At 36.6% G+C, this 25,847-nt stretch overlaps 1 protein-coding gene across 1 annotated transcript in view; it reads right to left on the bottom strand.

The window, feature by feature from the left end:
* SLIT2 (slit guidance ligand 2) overlaps positions 1-25,847 on the bottom strand; it is a 267,460-nt gene that overhangs the window by 46,845 nt on the left and 194,768 nt on the right. The window contains exons 17-23 of the mRNA XM_025895239.2: positions 21,883-22,033; positions 16,094-16,168; positions 10,694-10,837; positions 8,995-9,138; positions 7,681-7,847; positions 6,764-6,896; positions 1,872-1,940 (exon numbers count right to left, since the gene is read on the bottom strand). Coding sequence (XP_025751024.1) covers positions 1,872-1,940; positions 6,764-6,896; positions 7,681-7,847; positions 8,995-9,138; positions 10,694-10,837; positions 16,094-16,168; positions 21,883-22,033 — 883 coding nt within the window. The remainder of the gene's footprint in view (positions 1-1,871; positions 1,941-6,763; positions 6,897-7,680; positions 7,848-8,994; positions 9,139-10,693; positions 10,838-16,093; positions 16,169-21,882; positions 22,034-25,847) is intronic.

Genomic DNA, 25,847 nt, shown 5'->3' with positions numbered 1-25,847 from the left:
CAAGTATGATGAGAGCTGGAGTGGTATGCTGGTAGCTTCATAGAAGCTGTATTAAATGTGAATACTGCCTGTTCTTTATTCTCATACTGTGCTTTACTTTTCATTCTATGTTGACTATTTCACTATTGCTTACTGTATTTTGTGGTGAAATACTGCCTTTGTTTCTGAGGGAACCTTGATATTTTAACTTAAGAGTATGGTTGAATAGATATGCAATATACATATTTGTCTGCTTGAAATTTTCATGAAAGACAAATGACTCACAACAATAAACATATTAGGCAAGTACAACAAAGCAATCTATTCAAAAGAGAAAGAAAAAGTTAAAAATAAACAAATTTCCTTGTTAATCTGGAACTCAGGAGACTCGTATGTAATACTTTGGCCACAGAAGGACTATGCATAGTGGTCTTGTTTTTCAAACACAGCTGAAGAACATTCTCAACTTTGTTAACAGCAGTGTGAGTAAACATACAGAAGAATTTAAAATAATGTGCCCCACAGGTCTTATAAATGGAGACAATACTCATTTGCATTTTATTTATTGTTCACCTCTAATTTATTGTATTACATTTGTCTGCTAAATTGTTTGTGTGAGTTTTCTGATTACGAGGTAAAATTATAAAGTTTCTGGCTGCATTCATCAAAACTAGACCATGAGTATTTAACCTCTGTGATGGAAGCCTTGTCACTTTGCTACTAAGTAACCTCATCTCTAGACACATATCCAGTCTCCACTGATACTCTTACTGCACTCAGTCCACCGTTTCTCATACAGAGGTTCCAAAGTATATATTTTATGTGTGCTGCAAATTAGATCTTGTATAACTTCCCTAAACAATTCACAAAGACTTCCTACAGGCTTTACACTGCATACATTTGAGAAGATTGCAAGGGTTTTTTCCTGATGTTATTTGAAAAACAGAATATTCGTAAAGTTGTTTTTTTTTAATTTATGATTGTGACTATTTTTGTCTAGCATGAGGGAAATAAAGGAAATCGAGCTCTTGTTTTTGAATGCCAAACTATTTTCAAATTTTGCAGCAAAGTTCTAAACCCAATCAAAAAGAAATTTAAGGGATTCTGTTATTCCCCTCCCCTTTTCATTCTGATTATAATGAAACCACAAACTGCTTTCAGAGTGTAACACAGTTCAACCTCAGCTGGTATAAATTTTTATAGTCCTAACAAAGACCATGGAATTACAGCCATGTACATCTACATCTTCCTGTTTCTCCCACTGTACACTTAGAAGGTACAGAAATCATATTCATACCATTCATGAAGTAGAGCTAATAAATTTTAGAGCAACTAATGATTTGCCTCAAATCACCTAGTGATTCAGTGATGGAGTTGTCAGTAAGGCATCTTATACAAGCTCTCTTCTTGAGTCATGAAAATCATATATTGTGGGACAAACAGAATATGTGGCATTCCTACACGAAGCATAGCACGGAGTGAAGCATACCACTGAATGCTTCTTCTGTAAATTAAATCATTCTAGTGCTTTCATGGAGCTGTGTTAAAAAATGCTGTATTACCCTAACACCTTACTCTAATTACCCTGACTTTATAAGATCTTATGTCTCTTTTGTGGGTAACTATAATTTCTGGTTATTTACTTTGTGATGTAATCACTGGAGTGAAATATCCCTGTTCATAAAATGTGACCAAGTCTATTATATGTAAGAAGTGATAAGTGGAATAAAATATCCACAGTTATAAAACATGGTTGGGTATTATATTTGCTGAAAGATATGATATATTTTACAGGATATTTCTTATACATAAAATCAGGTATAATTGAGTAGGGTATTTTGTTTTGTTTAGTTTTTAATTCCAGTAGAGAAAGTTGCTCTAAAACTACTTACATGAGTGTTAAATGCTTGTAGTTGGAAAGCTCTTTTGGAACAAGGGTAAACTGATTTCCATCCAAATAACTAAAAGAGGAAAATAAAACAAATAGCATTATGTATTTCATTAAAATAGTAGCATCTTCATCCACTAATCTCAGAATCCAACAGTAAAGTTAATAGCAAATGAACACATACTATTTCTATTTTAAAAGAAACCTTGCTTACAAATTTTGTTTTTTAGAGACACAAGGCTCTGTAGCCTAAGATTCAAATGCTACTATATCATATATCATTAATACTGCGAAGTAACAGTAATAAAACCCAACTCTTACATAATAGTTTCTATTATTTCATAAAGATTCTGCAAAATGAGGTCTTTATAATCTCCATTTCCCACACATCTATAGCTGAAAAGTAAATCTGACTTCTGCAAGTCACATTAAGTGTGGATTTTGAGCTATCATAAATAGAAACAGACCTTGATATTACAGAGACAGTCCTTTACAGCTGAAACAGCAAGGTTTGGTCTTAGCTCTAACAGTAAATTCATTTGTCATGCCTGTAGTTCAGGTCACCTTCCCTAATTTATCCCTGTATATTTCATGATACATCAGTAATTAACATACCACAATCCTATTCCTATGGAGTACATTACGGACTAAAGAGAGTCATCAACTACTCTTCACTAGAAAAGTTAGATTCCGCCCCCCCACACACTTCCCTTTCTAGGTTCACAGCTCTTCTATTATACTGCTCACTCTTCTCTGATGCTCATAATTCTCAATAACAGACTTGTTCATCCTTAGAGTTAATGGGTACAGAGCCATCAAACTATATCAGCACCCATGTTACAGGTAAAGAAAGGCAACAAGCCTCGCCTAAAAAGTTCCCAGTGTGCAGCCAGACATAGCAAAGTCGGAGTGGAGGGGTTCTTCATGTAACCAGGGTAAGCAGTTTAGAGATGATAAGAAGTGCTGAATTAACCTGGTTCTTTGAAATGAAGCAGATAGTGGCAAGAAGATTAGAGGTCTTTAGTTTCTCAACTGGGGCAAATGACTTGCTCATGGTAGTACTACTTATGTCTCCTGGAACCCAAGTGAAAATTACACTCTTAATTTCCCAATACAAAGAAGATATTTTAGCCATCCAAATACTTGGAACATGCTTGAGTTAAGAGTGGCCTTCGATAGAGACTTTTTTACTTTTATTTTGAGCCTAATGTCTTTATGTGTGCTGTAACATCTTTGGAAACATAAATGGATGAGCTGACACTCAGTTAAACTTAATGAAATAACCATCTACCTCTAATAGGAAAAGCTCTCTTTTAAAATTATTTTAAAAATTAATTATTTTTAATAATTAATTATAAAAAAACCAAACCAACTTTTAAACTTTTTGAACAAGTAAGTATTGTGAGGAAATTCTTCTATGACAGATAAATTAGGTTATATTGCTTTAGCTTCATTAGAACAGAAGTACTACAAGTATCCACTTGCCTGATAAAAATTCCTCCTTGTTCAAAGGAAGCAACTATTAAGATATTTTATCAAACACATGAAAAATACATCTCAGAAGAGTTATGCATACTAGTGAGCAAGAAGAATCAATTAGTATGCAACTGTTAACAGAAACCACCTCCATCATCCTCTTGAAAAATATGCTAAATTGCATGCTTAGATACTAATTAAAGCACACAAAATTGTACACAAATGAATTTTCAATCACAGGGTTCCACTTGCAATTCCAAAAGTATCTCTCTCTGGCTGTTTAGTTTTACATTGCATTGATGACCTTACATTGCCAAATTGTATTTATTATACCAGACTATATTCAATGAAGTAATCTTCTCTTTGAGAAAAAAAAAAACAAAACCCACCAAAACCAAAACCTAATGAAGGAAGTTATAGGTTTATATAGCTGTATGCTAATTTGAGTTCTTAGCAATTTCATTTTATTAACAACTAATGCTTTTTGGATGCTATTATGCACCGGACTAATGGTGGAGAGACATCTCAGAATTTTCTACATAATACCAAACTGTAAAACAGTCATGTTTTTTGGTGTCACTTTAGTCACTTTTTTAGTAACTTAAGATACACAGTTATGATGTCTTCTGCAAAAGCACTACATTAACCAGGTATTATGAAACCTTATTAAATACTTGCCATATATAACACAAACCAACTTGTTTTCTTGTAAATAATTTTTTATCTATTTCTTTCAATATGTGACCTATCTGATCAAGATTCAAAACAATTGAATAACTCAATTTTTAGGTTTGTGTTTTCCCTTTCATAATGCATAAAAATTGACTTATCTAGTCTTATGAGTAGCTTATTCAGTTATTATCTTCAAACTATACAAGTTCTTTTTTATATCGGTGTTAATGTCCACCTGCATATTCAAATTATACGTTTCATAAAATGCAATCTTAAACATTTTTCTCACAGAAAAATGTATCAAAAGATTAATAAAATATCCCAGATTGTATAAAACTGCCTGTGCGTAAAGGAAAACTTTCTAGTATTTCAGTATTTTTGAAATATCACAAAACTATCACAATCACTGAATTACAGAATATCTTGAGTTGGAAGGATCACAGAATCACAGAATTTTTACGGTTGGAAGGGACCTCTGGGGATCATCCAGTCCAATCCCCTGCCAAAGAAGGGACACCTAGAACAGGTGACACAGGAACTCATCCAGGGGGGTTTCAAATGTCTCCAGAGAGGAGACAAATGTCTCCACAACCTCCCTGGGCAGCCTGTTCCAGTGCTCTGCCACCCTCAATGTAAAGAAGTTCTTCCTCATGTTGTGGAAGAACTCACATTGAGTTCTTGTGGTTTATTTATGGCCAGTGCTCCTTCTCCTGTCGCTGGGAACCACTGAAAGAGTCTGGCACTATCCTCTTGACACCCACCTTTGAGATATTTGTATGTATCTATGAGATCCCCTCTCAAGCCTTCTCTAGACTAAACAGGTCCAGATCCTGCAGTCTCCCCTCATAAGAGAGATTTCCCAGACCCCTAAACATCTTAATGACCCTCTGCTGGAGACCAGAATTGAACACAATACTCCAAAAGTGGCCTCACATGGGCGGACTGGAGGGGGAGGATCACATCCCTCGACCTGCTGGCCACACTTTTCCCAATGCACTCCAGGATCATCGAGTCTAACTCCTGGCCCTGCACAGGACAGCCCCAAGAATCACAGTATGTGCTTGACAATATTGTCCAAATGCTTCTTGGACTCTGACAGGCTTGGTCCTGTGACCAGTTCCCTGGGGAGCTTGTTCCAGTGGTCAGCCACCCTCTGGGTGAAGAACCTTTCTTCACCATAATTTTGCTTCCCACTGAAGTGAAACTGACAGGCTTGTAGTTATCAGGGTCTTGGTTACCAGGTTACCCTCTTGCCCTTCTCAAAAACTGGGACAACATTTTCTAGCTTCCAGTTGACTGGGACCTCTGCAGATTCCCAAGAACATTCAAAAATCATTGAGAGAGGCCTTGCAATGACATCAGCCAGCTCTTTGAGTACTCTTGGATAAATCCCATCAGGACCTATAGATATATAGAGATCCAGCAGGAACAGCAAATCCTTTTCAAGTTTGAGGTTGGCAGGGAGTTAACTGTCCTCACAATCATGGTCCTCCAGCTCAGGGCACTGGGACTCTCAGATCACATCGCTGGTGTTGAAGACCAAAACGAAGAAAGCATTTAACATCTCTGCTTTGTCTATGTCCCTGTTTGTAGATGACCATCCACATCAAATGATGGGCCAGTGTTAGTTCTGGACTGGCTTTTGCTTTTGACACATTTAAAAAAGCTCTCTTTATTGTTCCCAACAGTACTGACCACTTTCATCTCCAATTTGGCTTTGGTTGCCCCCATTTTCCTCCCACAGTGGTAAGGTGCACCTCTATATTCCTCCCATTTCACCTGACCTTTTTTCCACTGGACATCCACTTTACATTTTTGCCTTATCTCCAGAAGATCCTTGCTTAGCCCAGGCAGCCTTCTGCCTCACTTACCTGACTTTTGATATTTTTCAAATGCTTGCTCTTTTGCTCTTAGCAGGTGGTACTTAAAAGTGACCAGCACTGATGAATTCCAGTACCTTCAAAAACATTTCCCATGGGGATCTTACTCACTAGTTCCCTGAGCAGCCTGAAGTCTGATCTCCTCATATCCACAGCTGAAGTTTTGCTGGCACTTTTCCTTCTGTCAACAGAGATTTTAAACTCGACTGCTTCATGATCGCTGCGGTCAAGATGGACACCAGCTGCACTTCACTCGCAAGACTGTCTTATTAACAAGTAACAAATCAAGGAGAGCACCTTTCCTAGTCAGCTCCCTTAGTACCATAAAGCTATTGTCCAGGTGCTTTTGGAATCTTCTGGACCTGTTTGTGCCAGCTGTGTGGTATTCCCAGTTAACATCTGGCAACTTGAACTCCTTGATAAAGATGAAGGCTGTTGATTTAGAGGGTTAGGGTGGTTGACTGTTGACTTGGAGCTATAAAAGAAGTAACTTAGAGGTATAAAACCCCACGTTCAAAACGAAAGTTTATGAACACATTAATATATTGTTTTCTTTTTGCTTTTTTATGTAATTGAACTTCAGTCCTTAACCAGTGACCAGAGGTTAATCAGATTCACTGTTGTCCATAATTTAACCCATTATAACATGATATCCACATTCAGCTATACGATGGTTCAGTGCTAATTCAAACTTAACCTCAAATTTCTCAAGATGATGTGAAAGTCTTTATAAAGTGGTAGATTAACAATTTTTGACTCATCTACTGAATTCAATTCTTTGTTTCCTTTTCCCCTTATTCTTGAACCTGACAATATAAATCTGACACTTTCATAATTTTCATAAAAGGGAAAAAAGGGTGCCACTTACAGTTCAGTTACATCTTTTGGGATGCCTTTAGGCAAAGCTTTTAGGCCTTTGTTGCTGCAGCGAACTACTGTGTCCAGACAAGTACATTCTGCAGGACAGCGGGACAGTGGAGAGCAGCTATTGTCATCATTTCCTGGTTAATAAAAATGAACAGATGCTAAGCTTGCTAATAAATGTCACTTCAATATTAGCAATGATAGCCCACATGGATTTTCTTTAACTAAACATGTTATTTCTACATTATAATATCTCAAGGTAGGTTAAAAATCACATTAGCTCTGTAAACCATTGCTCCAAGAACTGACATTTCAGGTTATACTTTACTTAGTACAATGCTGTTTTACTAGGAAAGAATGCTATTATATGGAAAAAAAATCATTAAAGAAAGAATAAAACCTGAAATGAAAGAAAATAAAATTAACAAACTATTAAAAACAGTCTCTTTAAAAAAAAGATACAGCCTTGAAAATTGCAAACTATTAATGCAGTAAATGGAAGCATGTGTGAGAAATGCAAGATAGTAGCCTTTTTTTTTCTTTATTAAGCATTAGTGAAGTCACAAGCTAGGCAAAATGTCATGTTATTTGATCAAATAACCTGAAAGCATCCTTGATTCAAGCATTAGCATTTGAAAATATTCTCATCTCAACTTTAACATTTGATTAGTTTTTTGTATTGTTTCTAAATTATTACTTACAGTACTAAATATAGGCATGAAAAACTTTTGAAAGCATATATACAACAGCCTGTGCTTGCTGATCATACAAAAACGAGTGGAAAATATTTAAACTGATATAGAAACAGCACGGAGCGCTGATGAAGTTCTTCAAAGCACAATTCTTTGGGATCTATGGGAATCATTACACTATACACATGAAAGCTGAAATTATAAAAGGTTCAAATATTAATTTTCTTACCATCATCACATGTAAAATCCTGAATTGCCACATCCTGGATAGGAATCTCTTTGAGGAAGTAGGGTTTTTGGCAGCGAGGGTTCCCCGTCACAATGCGTTTCTTCCTTAGCCAGTCTCCAAGCCACGCAAGATGGCAGTTGCAGTTGAAGGGATTGGCCAAGAGGTTTCTGAGAACCACAGGAAAGTTTACCTCAGGTGACACCATCTTTTCATCCTAAGCATTCTATTTTTATTTTCAAAAAGCTGAGCTTAAACTCTGTTCTTCAAACAGTGCTATGTACAAACCATAGAAGAAAGCTGTAATTTAGGCTCTGTGTGAGGAATCTTGATACAACTCATTTAGAAATAATTTAAAACTGTCAAAGACCTGAGTTCATGTCAAGCCACTCTGTACTGATAATGCAATAATTTCATATAGAGATGCAGGCTGATTACTTTACATTATTAGCTTTAACCTGACAACAGCTATTCCATTAATTTACCATCTCAGGATTTCCATCTTTTATTTGCTCCAGAGAATAAGTTTCCTATCTGAAGTGACAGCTAAGTTGATTACATGCCAGTTACAAAAATGAATTTACTTCCAAAAGTCCAGTACTTTTGACATCTCCTTACTTCAGCACACATCTATCAATGATTCTATTATCTATAAACATGTCATCCTTAATATGCAAAATTAGTCACCGGGTGCAAGGTGTCAATTTTTACGTAAAAAGTACTTTCCTGAATTACGCTACTTACAACCTCCATTTCTTCATTAAACTGTGGCAGCTTTGCTCACTGTTTTCACTTAAATTACATCACATTTAAAGAAAAAAAGGGATTTTTTTTTAAGTAGAAAATGAGACCGAAGGTTCATTATAAAACATGTATGAATTAAGATTCTCAGCAGGTCAAAGAAATTTAAGATAGTAATTGGGTGGCACAGGGCAGAAAGGCAGCAACATGGTGATTCAACCAGCTGTGATTGTGCATTGCCTACCCAAAATGTGGCTTTCAACCCGGTTTCGGAGCAGTGGGCTTCTGCGAGGGGGGCAAGCAGGATGTTTTTCCTGCCTTCTCAGGCACTTCTGGAAACCAGTCTAATGCTGCATCACAAGGCACCATGAAAACATACTCTTCAAGTGCCCAAGACAGCCCAGAGAATAAACTCTCCTAAAAATCCCTCTATAAACTCTTTTTTTTTTTCCTTACCTTTAACTTTTTTTCCCCTTAACCACGTGCTGCGAAATTACAGAACAAATCATTAAGGGAAAGGCCCCCAAAATGTCAGAGATTTAAATTTGGCTACAGTAAAAGACGAACGTGACTTACAAGGTAGAGAGCGAATGCAGTGTGTCGAAGGAGCCGGGGGCCACGGTGGTGATCTGGTTGTCGTACAGTGAGAGCAGACGGACAGAGCTCAGGCCCGTGAAGCTGTCGTTTCCCACACAGCTCACCCGGTTGCTCCTCAACATCCTGAGAAAGAAGGATCAGCATTTCTTAGTTTAGGCCAAACAGGGGCAGAAGCTGAAGTGGTTGTTGGAGCAAGGGCCAAGAGGAATGGGCGGCCACCAATGAAGGGACCACAAGTGCAGTGACCCCTGTGCCACCTGTCACCTCACTGAAGGGACTAGGTGCAGTGTGTGTGGAGGTGACTGGAAGACAGAAAGGTAGGTGGGTGGGTAGGTTTCACAGAGGCAAGGGGTGCTTCACAGAATCACAGAATGGGTAAGGTTAGAAAGGACCACCAGAGGTCATCTGGTCAAACCTCCCTGCTCAAGCAGGGTCCCCTAGAGCATGTTACTGAGGACTGTGTCCAGATGGCTTTTGAGTATCTCCAGAGGAGACTCCACAGTGCCCTTTGGCAACCTGTTCCAGTTTCCCCTAAGCATTCTTATTTTCAATACCAGAATCAATAATTATGGGTTTTTAACTGAAAAGAAATGAAACTGATTGAAATTCCCCAAATCAGACATACACATCTTCATGTTTCCAAGGCTAATGACTCCAGAACTGCTATGTATATAGAGCAGAAGCTTGTACCAGATGACCTCCTCCTGAGGCCCCTTTGACCTCACTTAGGAAAATTCTAGAAACTACTTCTACTGCATTCTGAAGGATTTAATTTAAATGAAATCAGGCTAACCTGACTCCTCCTAAGCATGACTCTAAGGTTTAATACAAATTTCAGAATACTAAGTAAGAAATACCTATTCTAAAATCTCTAATTTCTATAAAACTTATGAGCTTTGAAGTTTGTTGTTCTCGTCTCTGTCCATCAAGAAAGAATAATTTTTCCCCATGCTCTTTTCTAAGATTAGCTGCTTTAAATAATTTTAGTAGCTTTTACTGCAAGGTTAGAAATTGTAGACCTGATTTATTAAAAACACCTAATGTCTATGGACAGCTGAAGCCCCAAAGACCATTTAATTTTGGTTCTGCTCTGCAGATCAGAAGGACAGGATCTCTGAAAAAGGCCAAGAAGCTGTAGATTGTATAAACACCTATTTTTTTTGAGTGGAAAGAACTGAACTGCCTCATGGAAAGAATGAAATGAGTTCAAGCTATAGTGCTTTTAATCCTCCCTTCACTGTTGAAATGACATAAAAATTACTTAGGAGAGAATAATTTCCCACATTTCAATATCCACCCGAACAATTTTTTCCTCTAGCAAAATTCCCAGTAATGGTTGAGCTGATTTGAATCAGACTCCATTATGTAGAATGTGTAATTTCTGTGCAAAATTCTGTTACTTTGATGCAGATGATTATTCCCATTTCCACTTCTGAAGTTGGATGTTTACCCATTCTCAACTGCTTCGCCATTTTAGAAGACTTATTATACCCATAATTAATAATCAACAAATTAATATAATATATAACTTCTTGCATAATAGAAACAAAACCTAAGATATGCTTAAATAATCCATAGTTAATTCTCCAAAATCAATTTTTTTAGGACATATAGAGTATTACTTTCAAAAATACCTGGAAGAAAGTAAGAATAAAAACACCCAAATAATTACACTTACAGTGTTTTGAGACTTTCTAGTCCTTTGAACATTTTGTGTCGAACACTTTCCAAGCGGTTGCTGGTGAGTAATAGTTCATTCACACCAGAGGCTCCATCAAATGCCCCTTCTTCGATATCTGTAATCTTGTTATTGCTCAGGTTTCTATTACACATTAACAGAAACAGAGAAGAACATGTTTTCTTTTATAAAAACCCTACATTAACTGTTAAATGCTGTAGACTGGGTGAAATTTCAAGACATTGAGTTAGAATCATAGAATCACTAAGGTTGAAAAAGACCTCCAAGACAATCAAATCCAACCTTGATGCAATAACCAAGTTATTTTATAAAAGCAACAAATATATCATTCAAATTCAAACCAATAAAAGTAAAATTCAATGCTCTTCTAATTAAAGAAGTAAAGATTTTTAAAGCAATCTTTGGAAGATGTTTTTAAATAATGGCAATTACCCAGTCCATGCTGTTACCACACAATAACATTTTTTCATAATTTTGAATCTTGTCAGTAGCTGTATATTTTTTCAGGTCTCCAGTCTTTGCAGCATTTTTAGATGAATAAATAACAAAATGATACCGCATGAACACAGCACAGCTAACCTCTCTGGTTTCTTTATTTTGTCTCACTAGACAAATGTAAGAAATCAGTATAAACAGCAACATATGCAAATGAAATGTGCGAATGTAAACAGTACATGGTACATGGTAATAATTTATGACATTAGTCAGAAAGGATTGTTTATAAGCAAGATAGTTCATTTATCTGCAATTTGCATGCAAAGTGGATAAAAATGTGGGAAAATGACCTAAAATACTGCCAAAATATTTAGTGTTTACTATTTCAGTTGAAATACGGAAATTACATCCCAAATGGGCAGTATCTGTACTATACATATACAAAAGCATACATACTCAACAACACACATTTTCTTAAATATTTTTCATGTCACATGAAACAAACAAAACAAAATGAGAATATTTACATATATTACAGAAGTAGATATCTACACACTGAACAGTTATAATACACCAGTGATTTTTCAAAAGCTCTTAAAAACACTAGGAGACAATGTAAAAAGGAAGTGAAGCTAAAGACTTTATTTGAATTAATTGTGCTGGGAAGAAAATCAAACATGTTTTGATGCAATTTCTAGAACAGCATTTTAATCATCCAAAACAAGAAAGATACTATTTGTTAAAACAAAAATTCATATGTCTGTCAGAATGAATGGGTGCCTTTATCTAAGACATGGAAAACAAGGAGTTCTGGTTTAATCTTTAGTGCTGACTACTCTTTCTAGCCTAGCTGAAATTTATTGTACACCTTGCCTGTGATGAAGGATACATTCATAGAATCACAGAATCAGTTAGGTTAGATAGGACTTTTAATATCATAAAGTCCAAGCATTTAACCCACCACTACCAAGCCCCCCACAAAAACATGTCCCTAAGTCTTTTAAATCCCTCCAGGGATGGTGACTTCACCACTTTCCTGTGTGGTCTATTCTAATGTTTGACAGCCCTTTCCATGGAAAATTTTTCCTAATATCCAGTGTAACCTTCCCTGATGCAATTTGACATCATTTCCTCTCATCCTGTCACTTGTCTTGGGAGAAGAGGTCAACTCCCATCTCACTATAACCTCCTTTCAGGTAGTTGTAGAGAGTGATAAGGTCCCCCCCCAAGCCTCCTTTTCTCCAGGCTAAAGAACCCCAACTTCCTAAGCTGCTCCTCATCGGACTTGGACTCCGCACCCTTCAACAGTGGCATTGTCCTTCTCCGGACTCACTCCAGCACCTCAATGTATTTTTTGTAGAGAGGGGCCCAAAACAGAACACAATACTCAAGATGTGGCCTCACCAGTGCCAAGTACAGAAGGCCAATCACTTCTTTAGACCTGCTGGCCACATTATTTCTGACATAGGCCAGGATGGCATTGGCCTTCTTAACCACCTGGGCACATGCCAGTTCCTGTTCACCATTGGCCTCTGCCCATCAATGCAGCCTGTCCAGATCCCCCTGCAGAACCTTCCTGCCCTCCAGCAGATGAACACTCCTGCCCAGCTTGGTGTTGTCTGCAAACTTGCGGAGAGTGCATTTAATCTCTTTGTCCAGATAATCGATAAAGATATTAAACAGGACTGGCCCCAAAACTGAGCTCTGGAGAACACCACTTGTGACTGTCTGCCAAGTGGATTTAACTCCATTCACTACCACTCTCTGGGCCTGGCCATCCAGCTGGCTTTTTACCCAGCAGAGTATATGTCCATCCAAGCCATAAGCAGCCCGTTTATCCAGGAGAATGCTGTGGGAAATGGTGTCAAAGGCTTTACTAAAGTCTAAGTAGATAACATCCACAACCATTGCTTTCATTTAGTTTCACAGTGGAACTGTTCAGTGTTCGGTAAGGTGCTGCAGAAGACTGGAAGCAAGAAACTCATTATTTCTTATCTCAGCTGGCTTGTCCATGTCAAGTCCTTAGTTTCCTAAAATCTTTTTTGCTCCTGGTGTAATATGGATACTACTTCACTCACTTCACATACATATTTTAAGGATTAATGTTGCATAGCTAATCTATGTTGCAGTGCATACACATGCTTTACTAGTGAGGAACCGTCAAATCAATGGAACATTTAGGCCTCAATTTTTCAATGTCATCTGTGCAGAAAGTCCTCTGCACCTATTTTGAACCTCCAGAAGAAATATGAGCTCCACAAAAATATAGAATTTACTCATATTGGTGTCTCTGTAGCATGAGTACCTCACTGCTTTCCAGTGATGCTTAAGTATTCACTGTATTAATCTCTGAATGAAAGAATGTTGTGACAACTGGTAACTATATTAGGAAGTTACAGAGCAGTACTATTAAAATAGTGAATCTTTCATTAACATTTTTTCAATTTTGTCAATTTTGTCCTTCCTCAAATAACCAGATTTCAAAGCCCTTGGGAGTTCCAGCAGACAGCTACACCGAGATTGATTAATACTCTTTCTTTTCTTTTGTCTTGAACATCTCCTCAACTTAAAAAAATATTCTTAAATATGAAGAGCTCGTATATGTATAAATGTGTGTATAAATGTGTATATGTATGCATGTGTATGTATGACACATCAAGTTTTTTATTAATTTCATAGGATCATACAATCACGGAACAGTTTGGGGAAGGGACCTTAAATATCATTTAGTTCCAACTCCTCTGCAGGGCCATTTTTCACCAGACCAGGTTGCTCAGGGCCCCATCCAACCTTGTCCTCAACACTTTCAGGGATGGGGCATCCACAGCTTCTCCGAGCAACCTTTTCCAGTGCTTCATCACCCTCAGAGTAAAGAATTTCTTTCTGATATCTAATCTAAACATACTGTCTTTGAGTTTAAACCCATTCCCCCTTGTCCTATCACTATATGCCCTTGTAAAAAGTCCCTCTGCATCTTTGTTGTAGGCTCCCTTCAGGTACTGCAACGCCACAATTAGGTCACCCTGCAGCCTTCTCTTCTCCGGGCTGAACAAAACTAATTCTGTCAGCCCTTCCTCATAGGAGAGGTTCTCCATCCTCGCTAATCATCTTGGTGGTCCTTTTCTGGACTTGTTGCAACAGGTTCATGTCCTACCTGTTCTGGGGACCCCACAGTACGCCACATGAGGTTTCACCAAAGTGAGGTAGAGGGGCAGAATCACATCCCTTGACCTAATGGCCACACTGCTTTGATGTAGCTCAGGATATGAAAGCTTCTGGACTGCAAGTGCACATTGCTGGCTCATGTCGAGCTTCTGATCAATCAATATCCCTTTTGATTTGTTCATCCCCCAGCCTGTACTGATACTGGGAGTTGCCTTGACCCAGGTGCAGCACCTTCCACTTGGTCTTGTTAAACCTCATGAGATTCCCAGGGACTCATTTCTTGACCTTGTCCAGGTCCCTCTGGATGGCATCCCATCCTTCAGGTGTGTTAACTGCACCACTCAACATCTGAAAACATGCTCAGGGTGCACTCAATCACCTTGTCTATGTCATTGATGAAGACACTAAAAGCACTGATTCCCGTAGGGACCCTGAGGGACACGATTAGTCATTGATGTCCATGTCCACTAAGCCATTGACCACTATCCTCTGGAAGCCATAGTCCAAACAATTTCTCATCCATCTAACAGTCCATCATCGAATTCATCTCCCTCCAATTTAGAGAGAAGGATGCTGTGGGGGACCATGTCAAAGGCTTTATAGAAATCCAGATAAATGCCATCTGTACCCCTTCCCTTGTCCACTGATTCTTCATATTGATAATTGATATTTCAAAAGTACACTACAGATGTAAAAAGTGCCAATCTGAGATTCCTAGAGAATGAAGAAAGCTGGGTATCTACTGGGTATAGAACCAGAACGTTGTTGTGCCAGACATTCCTATATTCTTTTTTTTTAAGTATCTCAGCCCAATCCAAAGTGGCAAGGTGTACTCAAGTGGAGAGGTCAAAAGCAAGTTCATTTTTTGGTTTCACATTGTTGGGTTTTTTTTTAACTTTTAATCTAAAAAATCAGTAATAAGTATTTAACTAATTGTGATCATGACAGCTGCCAGCAAGGATCTGTATAAGTTTAACAATAGTTTAAGTAATACTATTGCTCCCCTTGAGATTTTGGTCACTAGTAATTTAGACTAGTCTTTTACAAATGGCAGTCACTTGGTTACTACAAAGCAATTATCATTAAACTGATCTATTTTTACTTGCATTTTTCTTCACTTACTATTTATGTTTAGATTTAATCCTGAAAAGATTGAGCACAGAGTCACTAAGTCTATCTAAATCATCTACTCTCAAATATGTCTTTTACATAAGCTAAAGAAAGCTTTTCATAGATTTATTTTTAGTAACAACTGCAACTGGTAAGATTATAAACTCCTCTTAGAACATTAACTGTTAACATGGACTTACAATGATGAGCTATCAAACCATTTTTTCTTAGTCATTTTAATTTTGATATCCCTCTCACCTAATGACAGTTTAATGAAGCACAGAATCAAAGGCATGGCTTTAATGTGCTGAAAGGGGCAAAACTGTCTGGTTAGGGAGTAATACAGGAAGTTACAAAAGATTACTGGAATCTTTTTTAAGCAGCTTATACTGCAAGCTCCCTGCTGTGGCTGCATAACAGACCAGCTGGCTGGACACTGCTGCGAAGGTGCCGGAGCCATACACCATGAGAAGTTGTTGCTGGCAGTGCCTAGTCCCATAGAGAAGAGCTGCCAACTCTGACCTACCTCAGTGATTAATTTAAACCCATTCTTGATTTTCAATTAGAATATACTGAATCTTTTGTAGATAAAAACTAAGAAAGGTGGAGAGACACAGCAAGGAGCTAACATGCTGTCTGAATAGACAAGGTCACTGAAGTTGCACTTACATTTTACGGAGCTGAGGAAGTTTCTTAAAGATTCCAGTAGCTTCCAGGACTGAAAATTCATTGTTATTTAGTCGCCTAAAAGAAATTACATCAATTTCAGAAACAATTATTCAGGCATGGGTACAGAATGTTCTACATTAGCTGAACTTTTCAGATTGGTTTCACTGAATAGTTGGTGTTTAACTGGTAGATGAAGAACAATTTCTTATATACTGACATTTCTAATTCTGATAATTCCTGTGAATGAATATTCTCATTCCTGTGAATGAACTTTCTCATTAGTTAAACTTAGGCATACGTAAGACCTTTTAATAGCCTGATCACAAAATATTATACAACGAAAACCGTAGAGAAATATAAGATGATGTTTTTAATTTTGCAAACAAAAATGTAACTAAGGAAGGGTTCCATGGCAACTTATAAATAAAAATCTTTTAGAAGTACATGTAAACCACTGAAGATTAGTTTTCTGTTCTTTAAAGGATATCAGGTGGAGTCTGCCAGACATCTGGAGGTACTCATAGAACACTGTTTACAAGAATGAAATAATTACTCAATGCTTCTTCTGAATAGGGAATGAAACACACTGCACAGGTCTTCAAGAATTTAAAAAACACTTCTCTTACCATGGTTTATCTACATGCCACTACGGCTGCACACATACATAGCTTAAGGAAGCATTAAATGCTGATTTTTAACACTATAGGAAGGTATACAATGAGTAACAAATACTAGCTGGATATTTATCTTTCCTACACAGGTAACAAGGCTGTTCCAGTATGGTATACTTCAGTAGTTGCTAGGTTAGGGGGCTATATAAATTTCAAAAAATATCTCCATTGACCCAGTACTCCCTATTTCCTCTCTTGAAAACAAAACGGAAATTATGAGTCTTAGGTCCTTTATATTTTAATGGAGCCATCTTATTAAGGAAAGGAGTCTGTCCAGCTTTAATTTTAAGATCTTAAATAGGAAGAAAGAGATGTGACTGACAAGATCACTGTGAAATGAAATTCAGTATAATTCTAAACCCAGAATGCTTTTCAGAATTGCCTTATTGCAAGGCAAGATTAAAAAACACCTAGAAAATAAAGGAAAGCTGTTTGATCATCCTTCCCTCCTGTTCATTCTCAGTGATAGCCAGAAGGGAAATGAAGGTTGTAAATCTGTACGATAGTTTCAACGTGGAACCAAATCGAGAGAAGACAGTTTTTTGGATACACACAAAACGTTTGTGTAGCACACCAAACTACAAGGAACAGGAATTTCAAAAGATGTTACCACCTCTGAAAATCAGCTGAATGACTTATTGTGATTTTTAGTGGGACCATAAAAAGTAATTCTTGCATACTGTCAATCAACAAACTTACTTCTCCACTGTAAATAGCCTTTTTTTCCCGGTCCATGAACAACAGAAGCAGAATTTTATAAATGCTGACATTTTCACATACTTTTCAAGTGCTATATCACCTAGCAGAATGACTTATTAATGAAAACATTTACTGATTCTAATAATACTTACTTGCTCTACTGCAAACATCTCTGACCTCATTGAAAACATATTAAAAGCAATTTACTTTGTCTCTCTCTCAAGTTTCTTTCACATAAATGCATTCAACTTTTTTAGCTGTTTTCTCAGAAGTTGTCTTTTTTAGATGATTATCCTTGAATTTTTTTCTCAGTGATTCATCTTGAAAAGTGAAGCCCTTGACACAGTATTCCAGCTGATATTTTACTATTGCTATGTAGAGTAAAATAATTATTTTGTATAATTTACATACTACATTGCTACAAGTATATCCCAGATCGAAATTTGCAGTAGTTCCCAAAAGCACTCCTTCACCTTTAACATACACGACAACATCACTATAGCCTTTTATCTTGAACTCCTTATTGGTTATTCCTCAGTCTTTTCTTTCCAGGGCTAAATAATCCTACATAATGTCATAGGTAGATTTTTAATTTTTATTCTATTTAAATTTCATTTATTTTATTTAAATTAGTCCACACATAATGGAAACAAAATTATTAAAGATAACTGGAAAATTAACAGATGGGATGAGATCTCTCTTATGGATTTTAATATCAGTATTTTTTTAACCTAGTGCTCTTCACCACTAAAGACAATAACTATAGTTGTTACCTGTCAATCACTGGATCATGAAAGTGATCTTAAAATTACTTTTATCTGGTTTATTCAAAGAAAAGTACTGAAACACCATCCTCAAAACAAAAAAGTAAACAAAGAAGCATTTCACAATGATATCTACATATTCTGTTTGGTTTATTTGGTGTTTTTTCCCGTTTTAGTAACACAATGGCTAAGATACTCGCACGTTTTCATACAATAGGTGATCCTCCTGGAAGGCTATATACTGCAGTGATATTCATGCTTTTCAAAACAGTCATGTTTGGTTATCAGCTATTGTAAAATCATTATAAAAATTCAACATATAAGATTGAAATTATTTTTATTTAGCTTTCTTCCTGGGGACTCTTGTTTGAGTGGTTTAGCAACACTTCCGGAATTTTCCTATACATTAGAATGCTACCTGAAAAAGATTTTATTTCTGGGGTACAATTATAGACTTGTACTTTATATCAAATACTTCAGATTAGTCAGATCTTTCACTGGTTTTCTGGAAGACTGCGAGCAAGCGACAAAATATGAAGTTAGAACAGCAATTGGTTCATTTATAATTTTTTTCACTTTTATAATTAACTATATGCCTTGAACTATATTATTATGTTTAGATTTTTTAAAAAAGCAACTAACTTGAAGAAATACTGGGGGTTTTTTGGTGCTATCACTACTGTTGTAATATACACAATGCATACCTTTTTCCTCACTTTTGATCTTTATTTTCAAGCTGAGACTCAGCTCTAAACACCACTCTGTAGAAATCAATCTAGCTTTCCTCATCACTGTTATAGAAGCATCAATGTAATTTGACTCTAACAAGTATCTTTATCTCAAATGTGATAGCTAAAAGAAAAGAAAGACTAACTAGCTGCTGTTCTCATATACATCCCAGTAAATACTGTGAACTGGACATCAGTCCTAGAACTAGACTGGAAAGTTGCAAGAGGAACATCAAAGGCAGTGCATCAAAGACCAGGAATAACAGGAGGAAAAAAGAAAAAGAGCTGTAACTTTTGTATCAGTGAGGCAAATACCAAAAGAGTGTATTTGGCTACAGCAAATGGATTTTAGCAGAAGTAAAAAAATGCAGAAATAATTTCTCTACCCTCTCTAGAATATTTGTAGTGCTATTGAAATTTTTATTACATCAAATGACTGAAGAACAATTTGTGCAGCCTATCAAGTAGAAGGCTGAAAAATGACTTTGTTACATTTAACACCATCTTACTTGGATAAAGTGCTACATACAGAAAAGGTCTTTTTAATGGCAAAAAATATAAAGAAAGTAATGATGAAAACTGAAGGGAAGCAGATTCTCTCTTGAAGTAAAAGTTCCCATTTTAAAAGATTTTAACAGGAGTGAAAGGAGATAATTAACTTCTGTAAAGTCTCAGGGAAATGGTGGATTTTTAAATCCACTGACACCTTCAAACAAGAATGAGTATTTTCTGAAAAAGTGCTGCAACCAAACGTGAATTATACTTTAGTCAAAAAAAAATTTGTTGACTGAAATTTGAGTGTTTAGGATACACAGAAGATGATGCTTGATTATTTAATTGTTCCTTCTGAATTTAATAGGTAGGAGTCATAATTATAGAAAGAAAACACTTGGCAGTTTATCTTCCACACGTAAATAAATGAATATGAAAAACAATTAAAATGTTAAATTAAGATTATTATTTCGTCAGAAAAGAGAGAATTACACATGATTACTTCTAAAAATCAAGACAATGCATGCTTGCCACTTCAACAACTCCATTTCTCATCTCTTCCTTCAGTAACTATCATTTATAGAACCACTACTTTATGATCTCATCCTATATGTTAACCCGTTACCTAATCCATCAGCTTTTACTCTTAAATTAGTTTTATCTTAAAATATAGGATAACATAAAATGTATTTCTCCACTGGAGTTGATCTCCCTTCACCCAAGACTGTATCAATTTTCTCTTCTGATTGTAATTCTCAGATTTTTAGTAAGAACATGCCAATGTTTATCTGTTGCCAGACACCAAGCACCACACAGCCACTCACTCCTCCACCAGGAGGACTGGGGAGACAACCAGATGGGTGAAAATGAGAAAACTTGTGGGTTGAGATAAATGCAGTTTAATAGGGAAAAAAAAAGCCTTATACACAAACAAAGTAAAAAAGAAATTAGTTCACTTCTTCCCACTGGCAGGTGGGTGTTCAGCCTTCTTTGGAGGAACAGGGCCCCATCACGCATAACATGCAAGACAGACTCCATCACTGCAAATGTCACCACCCCCCCCTTTTATATACTGAGCATGATGTCATATGGTCTGGAATATCCCTCTGGCCGGTTTGGGTCCCCTGTCCTGGTTGTGCCTCCTCGCAGCCTCACATGCAACCCCCAACTTCCTTGCCAGCACGGAAGTACAAAAAGCAGTAAAGGCCTTGGCTCTGTGTAAGCCCTGCTCAGCAAAAAAAAAAAAAATCTCTATATTATTCACCCTGTGTTCAGCACAAATCCAAAACATAAACCCATACTATCTGCTGTGAAGAAAATTAAACTCTACCCCAGCCAAAACCAGCACAGAAAGCAACCCTGAAGTTCAATTCCTTCTTCAGCTCAGAGACAGACAAAAAGCTCCATCTCTGTTTTAAAAATATTTGTTTTAAATTCCTTTTCCTGTCAAGATATTCAAAATACTTAACAATAGTCTCACTGTTTCCTACTTTCACTGCTGTACTGTTCCTTTGATGCCACTTGTATACTGATTGTCTTTTAAGAGGTGTGTCATCCTGTTGCTCATCTCACCCCTGTGGGTTACAACTTGATCACAGTACTCCTGTCTCCACATCTCTGTCTCTGTTTTACTACATTAAATCAAAGGCCCCCTCTCGTCCCTCAACATTCTGCCTTGTTCTTTAAACTGAATCTCCTACGAAAAACAGCTATTTCCTTCCCCCTTTGCTCTGCAATGACAGCCACTTTTCATCTACCTTTCCCCTGATCCTTCAAGCATCTCTGCATTCCCTTTCATACTATGCTTTGCACATGGGAAAACCTTGTAAAGTTGTCTTAATTTTATCTTTCACTCCTTCCTTGAAGATCACTTCAGTTGTAATGCCTACAAATCATTCCCATATGGCACTTATTAAGCAAGTAATAACTTGTGATTTCTACCCATTCTGTTCATTATACTATTATCTCCTCTTCTTAAACCAACACTGTTCTGTTTGTCTGCTTTATCTTTCTCTGGCCTCTTGCCTGACACATGTAATGTGTACTTTGCATAAGAAGAATCAGCTCTGTCTTCTGAAACACCCAGGTAGCTCTTTTTAAGACTGACCCCTTTGGTTACTGGATGTCCTACTTTCTCTTGCAATTAAAGCTAAAAGCAAAATAAACCCTACTACCTCTCAGAAAAACTGAAGTGGGTAGCTCAGATCCTTGAAGAACTAGAAATATAGAATAGTTACTTTATCTATTTATCATGGGTTTTTAAGGCTACATGGTACTGAAATGATGCATAAATAATTTTTATGAATATTTAGTCCTTAGAAGGGCACCACAGAGGTTATTTTGCCGTTCAAAAAAGTAAATCTGTGGTTTGAAAATTTGAAAATTTTAGTTAGTTTTTCCATAATAAACAATGCTTTATTATGGGTTCAACTTACAACTCTGCTGTGTACTGGGGGATGTGATCAGGAATTTTGTTGAGTTTCTGATTGGAGCAGTCCACTGTGGTCCCTTCACAGCGACATTTCTCAGGGCAAGCCAAATCTGCAAAGCAGTCTCCACTTAATTTGGATCTGTAATCCTCAGTGCCTGTAGAAGATTCAAGTCAAAACACAGATATTAAGTCAATAAAGTATATGATTTACTGCTTGTGAGAAGGTTGAAAAGATTTCTGCAATGCAGATAATGGTGGGCAACTTGGGAAATGCATGATAAACTTTGTGATACTGAACAGACACAAGGGCTTCAAGAGAGGGTTAAATATAGGGACTTTAGATATGCTGGAAAAAGAAACTGAGACCAACTTCACGTAACGGGATAACAATAACTTGAGCTTTTCACAGCTGTACTTTCTGCTGATTATGTTGTCAGCCAATCTAGCCTTGTTTATAGCTAATCACACAAATGCCAGTGATTCTTTTAGAATTTATTTTCTTTCTCTGTATCAAGAATAAATAGATCCTGAATGCCACCTTTTCTCTTTCTCTGGTTACAAATTTGTATTGTTGACTGGACTTCATTAACCTCTGTGATTTTTTTTTTTTAATAGTCCCGATACTCCACATCAACTCAACACAAAAGATTGAAAGCCCTATTTTCAGCTTTAATTTAAAAAATGTGTGATCCTGACTTAAGCCTCAGCAGCTTGCCATGCTGTAGAAAGCTGCGTGACGTTCCATGGTGCTTGACAGAACCATGTTTTACTCATACCTCACAACCACATGGTTAGATCAAGCACAACAGAAAATCTCGCTACGTTATCAAAACTGCATCCATTAGGCCAAGGATAAGAGGAAGGGAAAAGAGGAAGGAGTAGGTATAAGTTACAGAAACATTTGAAGTTTAATACTTGCTTACATGACATGGCATTCTTATTACTGAATGTCCAGTGCCACAGTAACAGTATCACTGTCACAGATTAAATAAAAATACCAAAAAATACCAAAAAAAAAAAGGACCACATTGAAAGTTTCCTCCACCATTTCCCAGAGTCACTCAAAGAAAACATCCTAAACATATCAGGAAAAAACATCCAGTAAGGAACTGAGGGTGGGTGACAAAGAAAACAAAGAGAAGCTGAAAGGACCTGTGGGTTCTTCTTGGACAAAGGTGAAAAGACTGAGACTAGTAGAAGGTGCATCAGGGCTGGGAGGTACACTGTGATTTAGCTCAGACACTGAACTTTACTTACAGCCAAAATGGTGAACTCCTGCAAAAGTAAAGATAGCCAAGAAGGAAAGAAAGACAGAGTAATCCCAATTAAGACAAAAACACGAACTAAGCTCTCATGTTCTCTATTCAACTTTAGTTTGACTAGAAGAAGATACTAAGGGGTATGGTCTTCAGCAGAGAGAAAAAATAATTCATTTTAGTGGCATTTAAAAATGAAGATAAGATTGGGGTTTATTACAGATTTTATATAGGAGGATGATGATGATGCCTCCCATGAATTATTCTTCAGTATTTTGAATGCATTCTTTAAAAGCCGCTCCTTTAACATATATACATGCTATGCCACTTAAATCCTTACTAAACCAAACAAACATAGGAGAAACAGATTACTCAGGGCAGGAAAAAACCCCACCAACAGCCATCACATATTATGATTTCTAGCACTTGTAACTCTCGTACCAATACACATGATAAAACTAGAATAGAGTATTTCTATGAGCTAGCAGATAAATAGTATTTTTTCAAAAAAATGATTTAATACTTCTATAACCTTTATTCTTCCAAATGACTATAACAAATTTCTACTAAGACTTCATAGTGTCTGCAGAGTGGGATCTCTCAACGAAATATTAAAAAAAAATAAAATATTTAAGTCTTTTAAGAAATCCTAAGATTATTTGATACTATTTATTTAAGTATAGTGTTTCTAGCACTTTGAAATACCCAGTAAACAAGGCTACAAAATATGACTTTTTTCTTCCAGCATCCTGAGTCCATGACTGTTAGCAGTTTGAAGCAAACAACTAAAATACTCAGGGATAAGGCCTTCAACAACTAAAATACTTTTAGGCAGCATCTTCCTGATAACCTGACTGAAAGAGAAAGCACAAAAGCTGTATTTCAAGAAGCACTTTTTGATGAATTAATTCTTCCTTTTTTTTTTCTCCAGGAATAGCATATCTTAAAGGATATGTAAACAAACCTAATGGCATGTGTGGCCATAATATAAACAGGATGTGAAGACGTTTGCTGGCAAGAAAACACTTCTAATGTACACACAAAAGTTGTGCTGGCAAAGTTGAGTAGAAGTCACTCTGTGGCAAGAATACAGCTGTTCTACTCATTAAAGAATTGAGTGGTACTACAGGTTTGAGAAATTGAATCCCCCTGTTTTATGCTGCTTTAAAACACATTTTCACGGCTGCCAGTGCTGACAAATTGCTGCCTTATTTTGTATTTAATTTTGTCTTTCCTTCATATTCAAACCAACGTATCAGTATAAGGGCATGAAGAGCTCCACATGATTGCTGCAAATTTAAGTGATACATCACACAGCATTTGTTAAACATACCAGCTAAAGAGGCAACGACTGCAGAATAACCGTATACCTGTAGTACTTGAAAGAACAAGTGCACTGGTGTCAAAATCATTTATTGTATTTATCTTTCTAGATCTTAAACTATGGTAGAAAACCCTGATTGAAAATCACATCCTGTAATTCATCAATAGATGTGTTATTCCCTTGTTTATTTTGTCAGTCATTTATAATCTTTTATGAATATAACATAAGTGAATTTTTTTTCTTTTAAGAAATCAGTGCACACACTGACAAGCAAGGTAAAATAAAGAAAGATACATATTTCAAAGAGCTAGGGCCAGCATCAGTAAATCTTCGGTAAAAATATCATAGACTTATTGTAGCTTAAAGCAGTGTGTAAATTACTGTTTCATCCCAACTCTAAAGTCATATTTTCTTTAATGGAAAGCATTTCTGATTCACTCTATGCATGTGACCACAGAATGCATCTAATTAAGAATATCAGCGTTCTTTTCCAAGCATTCCACTGTGATTTCCTAAACACGAGGAGGTGAGCAAGCAGTAGCTGCAGCCAGTGTAGAGCATGAAAGCAAGGCAAGAAAATGTTAATTTGTAAAATGTTTGGTTTTTTAAAGTCGTGCTAGCTCTTTGATGGCAGCATGGTTTCCTGTGTTTAAAAGCAGCTCAGGAGCTACATTTAAAAACAGTAGCGGCAGAAAGGCAAGGTACAAGGTAAGTAAAGGTATCGATTAAAATATGAACTAGCAGGTGCAATCTTCTAAATACTTCAAGTATAGGTATACTTTTGGTAGGTTGAGTGCAAATTTGTGAGACAAAAAAGGTAAATGGAGCTGCATGCTAAGCTCTTATATTCAGAAAACAGAACTACTAGTATTCTACGAAGGAAAACTATGCGTAGCTACAGGTACTGACTAATGTTAATACACATGCATCAGTTTCCTAAAAGCTATAACAAACTTTGCTTTTAGGGGGGAAAGGGAGAGAATATCTGCAGTTAGTCAATCTTCCTGCAGAGCCAAACCTACCTGGAATGAAATACTGTTCTTTAGCTAAATAAAGAGAAAAAAAAAAAATAGAAGATGCACCTGAATGTCAGCAAGCAAAGAATGAGTTTTATTAGGTTAAGTATGGACTGCAGTTAACTACAGATAATTAAGTGAAAAAAGGTGTATTCACAATGAGAACTGATAAACAACAAAGTGTGAATAGTCATAAATGTATCCGGAACATGGATAACAAACAGTTTTCATCTGGTATTTGCACTTGAGATTGAATAAATTGTAGAATGTGAAATGCACCTGGAACAGCTGGATGCCATATGACAAAAGTTAGGATTTAAATAAATGTAAGTAGGAAATGGAATAAGATTAGAAAAAGAAAACAGTAAATTTC

The sequence above is a fragment of the Manacus vitellinus genome, unplaced genomic scaffold, assembly GCF_001715985.3.
Source record: "Manacus vitellinus isolate BGI_N305 unplaced genomic scaffold, ASM171598v3 scaffold_0_pilon, whole genome shotgun sequence".
NCBI lineage: Eukaryota > Metazoa > Chordata > Aves > Passeriformes > Pipridae > Manacus > Manacus vitellinus.
Note: the sequence above shows the minus strand (reverse complement) of the source record. Positions and strands in the feature narration are given on the sequence as shown.